The following is a 16,029-nucleotide window of genomic DNA, read 5'->3' on the forward strand; positions in this document are numbered from 1 at the left end:
CACTAACAGCAGGGCACATGATGGTCATTTCCTCAGAATAGATGCTGTTATCAGGTTGAACCTGTTTCAGCACCTTCTAAAGGTAGGTAGAGCAGAAAGCTCCAGGCAGCACACTGACATTCTTCATCTTAGTCAGGGCATCTTGGAGCCCTTCTTGTGATAAGATGCAAAATCAATTACTCAGGTATTGTGACAATGACTCCTTTTCAAGAAAGAGGAATGAACTGGAGAATGAAGTAGGGTGATTAGTGTAGGGCTTGCATTTAAATGAGGTTAAGAAATAGATGTCAATGTTGATAAAACTAGGAGTAATGGAAGATCTCAGATAAACTTATAGCTTCCAGATCACTTCTGATTGGAAGTCAGGCCTAAACGACTGCAGAAAAAGGTCACACAGTACCCTCAGGCTACATAATTCCTCAAACTGCCTCCATTAAGGGGTTCCCTTCCATAAATTTAAGGAGAACTTAATATTGGAAAATCTATAATTATAATCTACTTAAGAGAGAGGAAAAAATGTTCTCAACAGCTGCTAAAACTACTGAAAGGGCGCTGTGAATACTATTAAGTCATTTAAATGGTCTAGAAAATGAAAATTGTTATCTTGAGCACATAGATCTCAAAGAAAATCCCGATATCACCTTTGCTGATGAAATGCCACTATCGTTCCTATTAGGGTCAGAAAAGGGACAAGAAAGCTTTTTATCAGCATTACGATTTAAAAGTATTTGTGAATACTTGGCAATTAAATTTTAAAAAGGTTTAAACACCGAAAAAGAGTAAATATTTTCAGTAGATCTGATTACACTGCAAATGACTAAAAATCTACACCAGTTTTCCCTCGAGAAACTTCACACTTTTCAAAATAAATAGCCACATGAAGAGCTACTAAGTCAGTAAAATCTGCCAATATTTACTGCATGGAATATTAAAATTTAAAATTTATTTTAAAATTCATTTAAAAACAATAAAAGACCATTATATTATGTTAACATAAATGACAAATTCCTATGAAAAATATTTTTTAAAGAAATAGAGAAGAGATTGATATTGTTCCAGATATTTGAAAATCGTCTTAATAATCTGGCCTGACAAAGGCAGAGGGATTCTTATATCTGCTTCTACATTTTATCTCTTACCATACCACACATAATGAACTTCTGGAAAATTCCACCATGCATTCGTGAGAGAATGAGAGTGAAAATGGAAAATGCACTTATAACAAAAATACCCCCATTAAGGCTGACCCAGAGAAATATCTAACAGAAATGACCGTTTAGGAAAGCCATGCAATGTAACAGGGTTGAGGATGTTCCATGGAATAAACTGCACTGAAATATATATAAAGCAGAGTTGATAATGTTTTCTTGGAGGTAAAAATACTTTACATATTGGCAGAACGCCATGTGATCAAAAAACTAGAGTAGGTCCCTCTTTTTAGAGCTACAGCTCTTTTCCCGCCAAGTGAGGTGGCTCTGAAAAGAGCCTTTGGGTTGCGATGCTCAGGCGGTCCTGAGGCAGCTCACGGGCGGCTGATGTACCTGATAAGGGCCTTGGTGCCCTCGGACACGGCGTGCTTGCCAATCTCCCCCGGCAGCAGCAGGCGCACGGCGGTCTGGATCTCTCTGGAGGACATGGTGGAGCACTTGGTGGAGCGGACCAGGCGCGCGGCCTCGTCGGCGATGCGCTCGAAGATGTCCTTCACGAACGAATCCATGACGCTCACGGTCTCCCGAGAAAGGCTCAGGCCCTCGTGAACCTGCTTCAGAACCCTGGGGAAATAGACGGCGAAACTGTCGGAGCAGCGGCGGCGGCGGCGCCTTGGCTGCTTCTGCTTCAGGCTCTTCGGGTCGGCTTCCGTGGGCTCCTTCGTGCCCAGGCTTTCCTCAGAGGACATCTCAGAGACAGGCTCAGCCATGTCGGAGCTGCTCGAGGAGAGGTTGGAAGGCTATACAACCCCGACTGCTGAGAGGCGGTGGCCCACCTATGGCGCTGCCTCTCTGACGTCACGGGCAAACTCCATATCTGATTGGATAAAAGGCAATGCACTAAGCCACGCCTTCTCACACGTGACTGCTTATCCTCCTGCCTGGCATCACCTCAACAAACCAGATTGGGAATCTGGCGACCTCTAAGCTTCCCGTGACCTCCAGCGCAAAACTTTTGAAAGATGCCAGAGAGGGCAAAATGTCATCTGACGACGTCAGCTGGTTGATTCCCCAACAGGGGAATTTTGGAAAGACCTTACCAAAAGCACGCAAATTGTAGAAATTTGTTTTGGCTCTTTGAGAGAGTATGACCTCCATATCCCAAGTTTTGGCTGCCGTCAGAATGACTCTGGCCACATTGGGTCCTTTTCCTCCCACCCTGTTGGAATCTACTGTTGTCCTTGGCTAAGCCACTCTGGCTAGAGCAGGAACTATCTGACATGGCCAGCAGGGTGCTCCTGAAAATTAAGGGATGTAATTGGCCAACTGCTGCCTCCAGAATTTATCAAAACCCTCAGGGAGTCAGAGAAAGGTGAAATAAGAAAACCACAGTCTCCAAACCCAGAACACAAACAGAAATGGAATACTTATAAAAATATTAAAAATACTTAAATATTTACCAAACTTAAAATTCTTTTCTTAACATTACTTAGGTCCCAAAATGTATCCCACATACTTGAATTGGTGGATTAATATGTGAGCTGTTGGTTAAAAAAAAATGATTAGCTTAATTCTCTAAGAAACTACCATGGGAAGAAAAATAAACCATAATAGGAAAGACTTGAAAATTAATAGCATATCCCTTTTCAAGATGCTCAATGGGGAAAGGTTGAAAGCTTTTCCTCTAACATCAGGAAGAAGAACAGGATGCCCAGTCTCACCACTCCTATTCAACATAGTACTGGAAATCGTAGCCAGAGCAATCAGGCAAGAAAAAGAAATAAAAGGCATCCAAAGAGGAAAGAAAGAAGTAAAATTGTCTCTGTTTGGAGATGATAAGATCTTACATACAGAAAATCCCAAAGATTCCACCAAAAAACTGCTTGAACTACTCAACTAACTCAGTAAAGTTGCAGGATACAAACTCAACATACAGAAAACAGTTGTGTTTCTATTCGCCTACAAAATCTGAAAAAGAAATAAAGGAAACAACCCCATTTACAATAGCATATACTGAGGAATACATCTAACCAAGGACGTCAAAGATCTGTACACAGAAAACTATGAGACTTTGAAGAGAGAAGTTAAAGAAGACACCAACAAATGGAAAGATATTCTGTGTTCATGGAGCGGAAGAAGTAACATTGTTAAAGTGTCCATATAACCCAACACCATATATAGATTCAATGCAATCCCTATCAAAATCCAATGGAACTTTTCACAGAAATAGAAAAAACAATCCAAAAATTGGCATGGAGCCACAAAAGACCTTGAGAAAGTATCCTGAGAAAGTAGAACGAAGCTGGAGGCGTCACACTTCCTGATTTCAAACTATATAACAAAGCTGTAGTAATGAAAACAGCAAGGTGCTGGCATAAAAATAGACACCTAGAACGAAGGAACAGAATAGAGTGCCCAGCCATAAACCCACTTCCGTATAGTCAACTAGTATTGGACAAGGGAGCCAAGAATACTCAAAGGGAAAGGATAGTCTCTTTGATAAGTGGTGTTGGGAACACTGGATAACCATATACAGAAGAAGGAAATTGGACCCCTATCTTACACCACTCACAAAAATGAACTTGAAATAGACTAAAGACTCAAATTTAAGACTGAACCAATAAGAGTCTTCCTGGGATGTTCACCTTAGTGACAGAGCAGTGACGTGTTGATTTTCAGCCTGCTGTTTTTTTCTTTGATTGGTTTTATGCTCTTAATCACAATTATTTAAGAATACTAGGGGCTGGCCCATGGCCTAGTGGTTAAGTTTGGTGCGCTGTGCTTCTGCAGCCTGGGTTCAGTTCCCAGGGGTGGACCTACACTACTCATCAGCGACCATACCGTGACGGCAAGCCACATGCAAAATAGAGGAAGATTGGTGCTCATGTGAGCTCAGGGTGAATCTTCCTCAGCCAAAGAAAGAGAGAGAGAGAGAGAGAGAGAGAGAGAGAGAGAGAGGAGGGAAGGAAGGAAGGAAGGAAGGAAGGAAGGAAGGAAGGAAGGAAGGAAGGAAGGAAGGAAGGAAGGAAGGTTGGTTATATTAGTTACCTAGGGATGCTGGTTCTGTTAATTGTCTTTGAGGTTTTTATTTTCTATTTGTAAACTGGACTGGATCCTGAATTCTTCTAGTTTCCTCAAATATCTGGTACAGATTTCCAAAGTAACGTTTTCAATTTTTTTCTGTCCTTTTCATTTGGAATCATTAAGAACTAAAACCACCCTTTTTCCTGAAGCCCTACAAACAGAAGCTGGACAACTTGATACAGAGCTAAGAGAGAGCACCATGATAGCCCCTGTTTGGACAATCTTCATGCCTGTTGCTGTGTAAGCCACTCAAAAGGTTTACCTGAGTGCCTGATGACATCACTGGAGACATTTAAAACTGCAGGGGATGCTTCAACCCTGACATCTAGATATCTTATTGACTGACTATCCCCTGGGCTCAGAAATTGGTTTATAATTTACTCCTACCATTAACTTTTTCTTCTTTTTGTGTCCTCTAGAAATGCTTCTTACTAAATGCCTGGTTACTTGCTTACACAATATAGGCCTAACTTTGGGAGACCCTTCCTATGTTCTAAAGATGATCCAAAAGACCTGGAGGGAACTCAAATTAAGTAGCTAAACATTGTCAGATGTTTCTCTGCACCACCTTTTTCCTAGAGACTGGGTCCTATTGAAATCCTGGACTTTAGCCTGGATGGATAGGACAATACAAGAAATGTCACAGGGGACATGAAACATGCCACAGAAAAACATCACAACTGGGATCACCCAAACTTTGGATGACTTCATACTCTGGACACTGACTTTTCTAAATGGACAAATGAACGCCTGACAGACGGCAAGTTGCTATACAGAAGATGGTCTCCTAAAGATAAGTAATGAATGACTCCCAGGTTCTTACCTTATTTGTTGGAATGTTAGACAGCAGGCTACTTGACTGCATCACATTTCACCTGAGGTTCTAGGCACTAACTTTCACTGGTTTACAGGCCTCTTTGCCTAGATTCCCCAAGGACTGAGGTCTATTATGGACGGGATGCTAGAATTTGGGCCATCTATTTTCTAATTGGTGTAGTCGTCTGTATAATTATAAAATATGAACTTAAGTGTTGTTCCAAAGCCATTGATCAGAGTACTAAAATATTAGTCGTACAAAGCATGTCTCACTCTCCCCATCTGGTACCCAATAATATCTTTAAGAAAAGGTAAGTTTCATTCCTCTGATCCTGATCTTCACCCTTTCACAGCAAGAAGTAGCAGAGCAATCTTTGCCCACATTCCCCAAGATTGGGGAATGATCATAAGACGGTGGGGATTGAAACCGAGGAAGAAGAAGTTAAAAAATCTTCCCTAGGGAGTGGCGAGGATTTCTGGAGCGAGTGCGCCCAAGGCTCCCCTCCCCACTCCTGGTCCTGCCCACCTGGAGGTGGCATGCCAGCCCCGCCATGCCCACCCACCTCAGCAGCACCTGGAACCTGCTCAGCAGTGACAACCTCGAGGGCTACATGCTGGCCCTAGGGGGCGTCTGAGGCACCCAGGCAGCGGTACACCCGAGGACTGAGGTGCTGGAATCTCCAGAGTAAGTGGAAGGAGGCTCCAGGTGACTTGGCGCCAGCAACTTCGGCCCAGCGCACTCCAGTTCCAGCTGCTTTGGCCCAGCACACTCCAGTTCCTCCTTCTTCAGCCCAGCACACTCCAGTTCCAGCTTCTTTGGCCCAGCTCCATTCAGTTCCAGCTTCTTTGGCCCAGCGCACTCCAGTTCCAGCTTCTTTGGCCCAACGCACTCCAGTTCCAGTTTCTTTGGCCCAACGCACTCCAGTTCCAGCTTCTTCGGCCCAGCAGCGCTCCAGCTCTCCCTTCTTCGGCCCAGTGCACTCCAGTTTCAGCTTCTTTGGCCCAGCGGTGCACCAGCTCTCCCTTCTTTGGCCCAGCGCACTCCAGTTCCAGCTTCTTTGGCCCTGTGCACTTCAGTTCCAGCTTCACTGTCCCAGCGGTGCTCCAGCTCTTCCTTCTTTGGCCCAGCACACTCCAGTTCCAGCTTCTTTGGCACAGCAGCACTTCAGCTGTAGCTGCTTCAACCCACCAGCACCTGAACCCCAGCTGCTTCCGCCTAGCTGCGCTCCAGCTTCAGCTGTTTCCACACTTCCCCCCAGCAGCCTCCATGCAGCCACAACGCTGATCAGCCAGGGGCCCACAAGAGTGCCCATGGATTGAGGCAGGTGAGAATACACAGCCCTTGACCCCCACCCAGCGGAAGCAAGAGGAAAGTGTGACCATATATTTTCACTATGAGGAAAGGTAAGCCAACACCAACAGGCACCATGCAAAAATATATGAAATCTCCAGACTAAAAGGAAAATGACAAGCACCCAGAAACCAACCAGGAAAGCACAGAAATGTATGACCTTAACGACAGAGAATTCAAAATAGCCATCATAAAAAAGCTGAATGCAATACAAGGAAACACAGACAGACAATTAGTGAAATCAGGAGTTTCTTCACAAAAGAGATTGAAACTATAAAAAAATCCAATCAGAAATCTTAGAGATGAAAAACATAATAGAGGAGATAAAGACAAATCTGGAAGCCTTAAGCACCAGAGCTGACACTATGGAGGAAAGAATTAGCAATATCGAGGACAGCAATGCAGAAGTGCTCCAGATGGAGGAGGAAAGAGAAGTAAGACTAAAAAGAAATGAAGAAACTCTCCGAGAAATATCCGACTCAATTAGGAAATCCAACATAAGGATTATAGGTATTCCAGAGGGAGAAGAGAGGGAAAAAGGATCAGAGAACTTCTTCAAAGAAATAATATCTGAGAACTCCCCAGACCTGGGGAAGGAGCTGGAAATACCAGTGAATGAAATCGATAGATCTCCTAAACATATGAACACGAAAAGACCTTCTCCAAGGCATATAGTAGTAAAGCTGGCAAAAGTCAATGACAAAGAAAAATATTAAGGGCAGCTAGACAAAAAAAGATAACATACAAAGGGTTTCCTATCAGGCTATCGGCTGATTACTTGACAGAAACTTTACAGGCCAGGAGAGAGTGGAACGATATATTCAAAATTCTAAAGGACAAAATCTTTCAGCCAAGAATACTCTATTCAGCAAAAATATCCTTCAGTTACGATGGAGAAATAATAACTATCCCAGATAAACAAAAGCTAAGGGAGTTCATTGCCACAAGACCCCCACTACAAGAAGTGCTCAAGAAGGCCCTCATCCCTGAGGAAAAAAAGAGAAAGGGGATTCAAAGTTTTGAACGAGGAGGAAAATAGGTCGACAAAACCAGAAAAATTCCAGTCCTCTATCAAAATAGATTAGCAAACACTTAATTATAAAACCAAAGATCAAGGGAAGGTAAGCACCAAGCATAAATATAACCTCATCATATTAAACACGAACTCACAACACAAGAAGGAATAAGATGTCACAACAACAACATAGAAGGGGAAGAGGAAAGGGAACGAATCGACTTAGTCTAAGGGAATAAGAGGCCATCAAAAAATGGACTATCACATCCACGAGATTTTTTTATACAAACCTCATAGTAACCACTAACCAAAGAATCAGAACAGAATCACACACGGTAAAGAAAGAGAAAACTAAGAGAAACCCCATATGAAACTACCAAACTGCATTGGTAGTCAGAAACACATGGGACGAGAAACAAAAGAAATGCAAAAGAACTGGAAAAAGAGTTATAAAATAAAAACAACAAGCCCCCATATATCAATAATTACCCTAAATGTGAATGGACTGAACTCTCCAATCAAAAGACACAGAGTGGTGAGATGGATTAAAAAACAAGACCCAACAATGTGCTGCCTCCAGAAAACACATCTCAGCTCTAAAGACAAACACAGGCTCAGAGTGAAAGGAAGGAAGACAATACTGCAAGCTAATAGCAAACAAAAGAAAGCAGGTGTTGCCATACTTATATCAGACAAAGTTGACTTCGAGATAAAACAGATAATGAGAGACAAAGAGAGGCATTATATAATGATAAAAGGGACACTCCACCAAGAAGACATATCACTTTTAAATATATATGCACCCAATACAGGAGCACCAAGGTACATAAAGGAGATATTAACAAACTTAAAAGGAGATATTAAGAACAACACAATAATAGTAGGGGATCTTAACACCCCACTCTCATCAATGGACAGATCATCCAGACAGAAAATAAATAAGGAAATAATGGACCAAAATGAAAAACTAGATGAGATGGACATAATAGACAAATACAGAACACTCCATCCAAACACAGCAGATTACACATTCTTCTCAAGTGTGCATGGAACATTCTCAAGAATAGACCACATGTTGGGAAACAAGGCATGCTTATACAAATTTAAGAAGATTGAAATCATAACAAGCATCTTTTCAGACCATAATGCCGTGAAGTTAGAAATCAACTACAAGGAAAAAACTGGGAGAGTGACAAAGCTGTGGAGACTCAACAACATGCTACTAAACCACCAATGGTTCATTGATGAAATTAAAGGAGAAATCAAAGCATATCTGGAGACAAATGAAAATGAAAATACACCATACCAACTCATATGGGATGCCGCAAAAGCAGTCCTGAGAGGGAAACTCATAGCAATACAGGCCCACCTTAACAAACAAGAAAAAGCCCAAATAAGCAACCTCAAACTGTGCCTAACAGAATTATAAAAAGAGGAACGAAGGCTAAAGTCAGCAGAAGGAGGTAAATAATAAAAATCAGAGCAGAAAAAAATGAAATTGAAATTAAAAAAACAGTAGAAAGAATCAATGAAACAAAGAGCTGGTTCCTTGAGAAGATAAACAAAATTGACAAACCCTTAGCCAGACTCACCAAGAAAAAAAGAAAGAAGTCTCAAATAAATAAAATTAGAAATGAAAAAGGAGAAATTACAAAAGATACCACAGAAATGCAAAAGATTTTAAGAGAATACTATGAAAAACAATATGCCAACAAATTGGACAATTTAGAAGAAATGGATAGAATCCTAGACTCATACAACCTCCCAAAACTCAGTCAAGAGGAAATAGAGAACCTGAGTAGACCAATCACAAGTAAAGAGATTGAAACAGTAATCAAAAACTTCCCAAAAAATAAAAGTCCAGGACCAGATGGCTTCTCTGGACAATTTTACCGAACATTCAAAGAAGACTTAAGACCTATCCTTCTCAAACTATTCCAGAAAATAGAGGAAGATGGAACGCTTCCCAACACATTCTACGAGGCCAACATCACCCTGATACCAAAGCCAGGCAAAGACAACACTAAGAAGGAAAACTACAGACCAATATCCCTGATGAACATAGATGCAAAAATCCTCAACAAAATATTGGCAAACAGAATACAGCAATACATTAAAAAGATCATACATCCTGATCAAGTGGGATTTATACCAGGGACACAGGGATGGTTCAACATCCACAAATCAACCAATGTGATACACCACATTAACAAAACAAGGAATAAAAACCATATGATCATCTCAATAGATGCAGAGAAGGCTTTTGACAAGATCCAACATCGATTTATGATAAAAACTCTCAACAAAATGGGTATAGAAGGAAAGTACCTTAACATAATAAAGGCCATATATGACAACCCTACAGCCAACATCATGCTCAATGGGGAAAAACTGAAAGCCATCCCTCTGAAAACAGGGACAAGACAAGGGTGCCCACTCTCACCACTCTTACTCAACACAGTACTGGAGGTTCTGGCCAGAGAAATTAGGGGCAAGAAAAAGAATAAAAGGAATCCAAATAGGCAATGAAGAAGTGAAACTCTTGCTGTTTGCAGATGACATGATCTTATATATAGAAAACCCTAAAGAATCCATTGGAAAACTATTAGAAATAATCAACAACTATAGCCAAGTGGCAGGGTACAAAATCAACTTGCAGAAATCAGTTGCATTTCTATATACCAATGACGAACTAACAGAAAGAGAACTCAAGAAGACAATCCCATTTACAATTGCAACAAAAAGAATAAAATATCCAGGAGTAAATTTAACCAAGGAAGCGAAAGACCTATACAATGAAAATTATAAGACATTATTGAGCGAAATCAATGATGACATAAAGAAATGGAAAAATATTCCATGCTCTTGGATTGGAAGAATAAACACAGTTAAAATGTCCATACTACCTAAAGCAATCTACAGATTCAATGCAATCCCAATCAGAATCCCAAGGACATTTTTCACAGGAATAGAACAAAGAATACTGACATTCATCTGGGGCAACAAAAGACCCCGTATAGCTAAAGCAATCCTGATAAAGAAGAACAAGGCTGGAGGCATCACAGTCCCTGACCTCAAAACATACTACAAAGCGATAGTAATTAAAACAGCATGGTACTGGTACAAAAACAGACACACAGATCAATGGAACAGAATTGAAAGTCCAGAAATAAAACCTCATGTCTACGGGCAGCTAATCTTTGACAAAGAACCTAAGGACATACAGTGGAGACAGGAAAGTCTCTTCAATAAATGGTGCTGGGAAAACTAGACAGCCACTTGAAAAGAATGAAAGTAGACCATCTTCTTTCACCATACACAAAAATTAACTCAAAATGGATCAAAGACCTGAAGATGAGACCTGAAACTATAAAACTCCTAGAGGAAAATATAGGCAGTACACTACTCGCCATCAACCATAAAGGGATCTTCTTGAATTCCATGTCTGCTCAGACAAGGGAAATAAAAGAAAAAATAACCAAGTGGGACTTCATCAGATTAAAGAGCTTCTACAAGGCAAATGAAACCAGGATCAAAATGAATAGGGAACCCACCAGCTGGGAAAAAATATTTGCAAACCGTATATCTGACAAGGGATTAATCTCCATGATATATAAAGAACTCACACAACTGAATAACAAAAAAACAAACAACCCAATCAAAAAATGGGCAGAGGAAATGAACAGACACTTCTCCAAAGAAGATATACAGATGGCCAATAGGCACATGACAAGATGCTCAACATCACTAGTCATCAGGGAAATGCAAATCAAAACCACACTAAGATATCACCTTACCCCCGTTAGAATGGCTATCATCACCAAGACAGAAAGCAACAAATGCTGGAGAGGCTGTTGAGAAATGGGAACCCTAATCCACTGCTGGTGGGAATGCAAACTGGTGCAGCCTCTATGGAAAACAGTGTGGAGATTCCTCAAAAAATTAAAAGTAGAAATACCTTATGGTCCAGCTAGCCGACTACTGGGTATCTACCAAACGAACCTGAAATCAACAATCCAAAGAGGCTTATGCACCCCTATGTTCATCGCAACATTATTCACTATAGCGAAGACATGGAAGCAACCCAAGTGTCCCTCGACTGATGAATGGATAAAGAAGATGTGGTATATATATATACACCATGGAATACTACTCAGCCGTAAAGAAAGACAAAATCATCCCATTTGCAACAACATGGATGGACCTGGAGGGTATTATGTTAAGTGAAGTAAGCCAGAAAGAGAAAGGCAAACAGGGCATGATTTCACTCATATGTGGAAGATAAACCAACACATGCACAGATAGAACTGTTTGGTGGTTGCCAGGGGCTACAGGGGTAGGGGGTGGGCACAAGGGGTGGAAGGATGCACTTATATGGTGACTGATAAACAATAATGTACAACAAAAATTTCGCAATAAAAAAAGTCCTCTTTGGAGGAAGAGAACATCATGCAAGTTCTTAAATTGTTTCTACAAATAACTTTTCAAATACAATGTACAGTAAACAAGTTAATCAAGTACATAAGGAGATAAGACTCCATGACAAGGAAACTCTGGGAGGTGTCAGGTATGTTTATTACCTTGATTGTGGTGATGGTTTCACTGGTGTTTGCATATGTCCAAACTTGTTAAATATGTGCAGTTCTTTGTATATCAATTATGTCTCAATAAAGCTGTTAAAAAAATCTTCCCTAGGCTAGAGTAAGAAAACAAAAACTTTGAGATAAGCTTTGCTCAGTGCAGCTGTGCATATTCAACTGTTGTTTGAAACTAACCAGGTCTTTCTGTCCCTCCTTGGTACATGAGCGAGCTGTCTTTCCCAGGAATTCAAGGTCCAGACATCAAGATTCAGTCTTCAAGGCCAAGTGCAGGCTGAAGATGAAAACTAACCAGAAAAGTCCAGACAGTCAAGGGAAAAGAAATTCAGTCTTTAAGTTCAAATGTAAGCTGGTGGGAAGGTGCCAACCAGCAAGGCCACATGCTCCCCCTTCCCTACCTAAAACCCAAGCACATGTTCTCCCTCCCCTACCTAAAACCACAGATAAAAACCTCTACCTTTTTCCCTTCGGGGAGGTGCATCTGAGTTCTGACTCCTATCTCCTCATCTGACTGCCTTTTGATAGTAAACCTCTTTCCTTGCCACAAGCCTGGTGTTTCAGATTTTTTTCTTTATTGGCCCTAATGTGCAGTGGGTAAATGAATCTGTTTGTGTTTGGTAACAACCATGCTTCTCTGGATTAACCAGCTCAAAAGGAAGTACTTTAGGATAAAAGGAAATGCAGCCCTGATTTTCTTCACCTACCTCAATCTCCTTTTGGGAATTAATTCAAATGGATTTGCCCTGGCAAGTGTTTCCCTTAAGCCTACTACAATAGTGTGGGATTGCAGATATCAGGGACTGTTTCTGCTTTTCTTTCTCCATCAATTCCACCTGTGACCCCAAACCTGCCCCATTTTATGACTCTGAGGACATGTACATTTGTAGGCAAGATGGAGAGAGATGGATTGCAATGAATGTGTCAGGTGTTACGGGAACCCTGAAAGAAGAGGACTGTGAGGAAATTCAGAAAACTCAGTGGCTTCAAATCAGGAAACCTGATACTGGGATCTGTTTCTGGTACAGTTCTTTTCAGCATGTACTGACTTGATACATTCTCCTTTCTGTCAATCTGTGTGTCTGTCTCTGCCCAGGGATCCGGGAGTGGGAGAGGATGTCCATAATGGTTAGGGACTTCATGCCACTTAGGGTGAAAGCTCTGCCTTGGCTTATAGGGATCCACTACATGGGCGAGGTCATCCAGATAGGGGTAAGTCAAGTGAAGAACTATTCCAGAGTTTACTACCGTGGCCCAGGGAAACAAGGACTTTTTTGTATGACATACCATGTACGTGACACCCAGCAGCATCTCAAGAAGGAGGTGTTGCATGGCACTGTTTGTCAGATTCCTGAAGGCTCCTCATTCCTGGACACTTCTTCCTTTGATAAGGCATGTCTGCTTTCCCCTGTTCTTGATTCTGGGCAGGCCTGTCATTGCTTTGACCAAAGGAGTATGGAGGAAGTGATGTTATGCCCATTACAGAGCTAATCTTTAAGAGGACACGTAGCTTCTGCCTTGCTGTTTCCAAGTTCTAAACTGCCAAGTAAAAGATCCGCCTATCCTACTGGACACTCCCATGGACAGGTCCCTCCATGGCACCAATTTGTGACTGTTAGTTGTCTCTTAAATTGCAGAGTAGTTTAGACATCAGCTGAATACCATTTAGTGACCCTAGCCTGGTTTATATGTTTAAGGGTCACTGACACTTCTAATTTGGACAATAAATGGGATAAAAAATATAAAAATTTTCTATTCAAGCCACGAAAAATAACTTGACAAAATCATTACATACATTGTTTTTAAATGCTCACCTTTGTGTGAAAAGTGACAGAAGTTAATAGTCCACTGAGACCTTTAATAACTGTAGATGCTTGAATGACTGAACCCTAATGAAAAACTGGACTTTTCTTATCAGGAAAGGAAGATGCCAAAGAAAATTCTATTCCATGTTCTTGATTTTGGGTGGGGGAAAGTCTCCTTGGGAGTTTGTTATCACAAGTGTGTCCTCATGTAGCTTTGGGGCTCATATTAACACTACCATCATGGTCCAAATCATTCCCTCTGGTAAACTTTCTTCACTGGTTTTATCACCATAATATATTTTCTAGTAATAAAAATTAGCTTTTTCCCTTCATGATTGGGACCATTTTATTAGCAGTAGAATTAGCTGTTTCTTGAAAGCCTCGCAGGAAATAAGCTTGGAAGTGTGACCCTTTGGATCATAGCTCATGGAAGACCTCTACTTCTTCAACACTTCTTAAGTCCTTTCGGTTCAATTTCTGTAATGTATTTTTATATAAATACATTAAAGAAATGCCTTTGCCTGTATTATCATAGACTTTTGAAAGGAATGTATTTTCAATTTTAAACTATTTCCCTCTTATTGATTCTTTTTCTCTCACTCTGGTGGTTTCTCAGAGAATTAGGATAATCATTTTTTTCAACTAACAGCTCTTATATTTATTCATCAATTTAAGTATTTGGGGTATTTTGAGGACCTAAGTAATGGTAAGGAAACAATTTTAAATTTGGTACTAACTGTTTTTAGTATTTTTATAAGTATCCCCATTTCGTTTGATGGTCTGTCTTTGGAGAAAGTGGTTTTGCCATTCCCTTTTTTTTCTTATTCGCTAAGGGTTTTGATAGGAACTGGAGGCAGTAGCTGGTCAAGCGTGTCCCATGATTTCCAGGAGCGCTGTGCTGGCCACGTCAGACAGTTCCTGCTCAAGCCACAGTGGCTCAGCCCTCGAAAGAGTAGATTCTGGGTTCAAGGACAAGGGCCCCAAAGTGGCCAGACTCACTGCGATGATGGTACGGACTTGGGTTGTGGAGGTCAGACTGTGAAGGCACTGAACCTGAAATCTCTACCATTTAGGTGTTTTTGGTGAAGTCTTTTCAAAGGTCTCCTACCGTAGGCATCAATCAGCCGTTGTTGTCAGTTAACGTTTTGCCCTATGGGGCACCTGTCAAAGATTTTATGCTGGAGGTCACAGGAAGCTTAGAGTTCGCCAGATTCCTGTTCTGATTGGTTGAGGTGATGCCAAGTATCCAATCACCTGACAAGGCGTGGCTTAGTGACAGGCGACCCTGCATTGCACTTTATCCAATCAGATATGGAGCTCGCCCATGTCGTCAGAGAGCACAGCGCTATAAAAGAGCCACCCGCCCTCAGCAGTCCCCCTTGTCCTTCCTTCCAAGCTTTCGCGGAGCTGCCTGTGACATGGCTGAGCCTGTCTCTGAGATGTCCTCTGAGGAAAGCCTGGGCACGAAGGAGCCCACGGAAGCCGACCCGAAGAGCCTGAAGCAGAAGCAGCCAAGGCGCCGCCGCCGCCGCTGCTCCGACAGTTTCGCCGTCTATTTCCCCAGGGTTCTGAAGCGGGTTCACGAGGGCCTGAGCCTTTCTCGGGAGACCGTGAGCGTCATGGATTCGTTCGTGAAGGACATCTTCGAGCGCATCGCCGACGAGGCCGCGCGCCTGGTCCGCTCCACCAAGCGCTCCACCATGTCCTCCAGAGAGATCCAGACCGCCGTGCGCCTGCTGCTGCCGGGGGAGATTGGCAAGCACGCGGTGTCTGAGGCCACCAAGGCCGTCATTAGGTACACCAGCCGCCGATGAGCTGCCTCAGGACCGCCTGAGCATCGCAACCCAAAGGCTCTTTTCAGAGCCACCTCACTTGGCGGGAAAAGAGCTGTAGCTCTAAAAAGAGGGACCTACTCTAGTTTTGTGTGTGTGTGTGTGTGTGTGTGTGTGTCTGTGTGTGTGTGTGTGTGTGTGTATGAGGAAGATCAGCCCTGAACTAACATCCATGCCTGTCCTCCTCTTTTTTTTTTTTTTTTTTTGCTGAGGAAGACTGGCCCTGGGCTAACATCCATGCCCGTCTTCCTCCACTTTATATGGGATGCCACCACAGCATGGCCTGACAAGTGGTGCCTCAGTGCGTGCCCGGGATGTGAACCGGGGCAACCGGGGCCACCAGCAGTGGAGCGTGCACACTTAACTGCTAGCCACGGACGGGC

At 42.1% G+C, this 16,029-nt stretch overlaps 2 protein-coding genes across 2 annotated transcripts; one reads left to right on the forward strand and one right to left on the reverse strand.

Annotated features, from left to right (window-relative positions):
* Window positions 1–1,135: 1,135 nt before the first annotated feature.
* On the reverse strand, window positions 1,136–1,936 carry LOC131400557 (late histone H2B.L4-like). Its single transcript, XM_058535273.1, has 2 exons — window positions 1,542–1,936; window positions 1,136–1,160 (listed from the first exon to the last, which is right to left on the reverse strand). The coding sequence occupies exons 1-2, from the start codon at window positions 1,916–1,918 to the stop codon at window positions 1,136–1,138; spliced, it is 402 nt and encodes a 133-aa protein (XP_058391256.1). The 5' UTR covers window positions 1,919–1,936.
* A 13,296-nt stretch (window positions 1,937–15,232) lies between these two features.
* On the forward strand, window positions 15,233–15,695 carry LOC131400558 (late histone H2B.L4-like). The gene has a single exon (XM_058535274.1). It carries the CDS (start codon window positions 15,233–15,235, stop codon window positions 15,626–15,628), a length of 396 nt encoding a protein of 131 aa, XP_058391257.1. The 3' UTR covers window positions 15,629–15,695.
* The last annotated feature ends 334 nt before the right edge of the window (window positions 15,696–16,029 follow it).

This window comes from Diceros bicornis, chromosome X (genome assembly GCF_020826845.1).
Source record: "Diceros bicornis minor isolate mBicDic1 chromosome X, mDicBic1.mat.cur, whole genome shotgun sequence".
NCBI lineage: Eukaryota > Metazoa > Chordata > Mammalia > Perissodactyla > Rhinocerotidae > Diceros > Diceros bicornis.

Bases quoted from the DNA above. Each gene is read 5' to 3' on its own strand.
- LOC131400558 (XM_058535274.1), top strand. From the start codon at position 15,233: ATGGCTGAGCCTGTCTCTGAGATGTCCTCTGAGGAAAGCCTGGGCACG.
- LOC131400557 (XM_058535273.1), bottom strand. From the start codon at position 1,918: ATGGCTGAGCCTGTCTCTGAGATGTCCTCTGAGGAAAGCCTGGGCACG. The intron at 1,161-1,541 runs GTACATCAGCCG...GGAATTTTCCAG, and splicing joins GGCACCAAGGCCCTTATCAG to AAGTTCATTATGTGTGGTAT.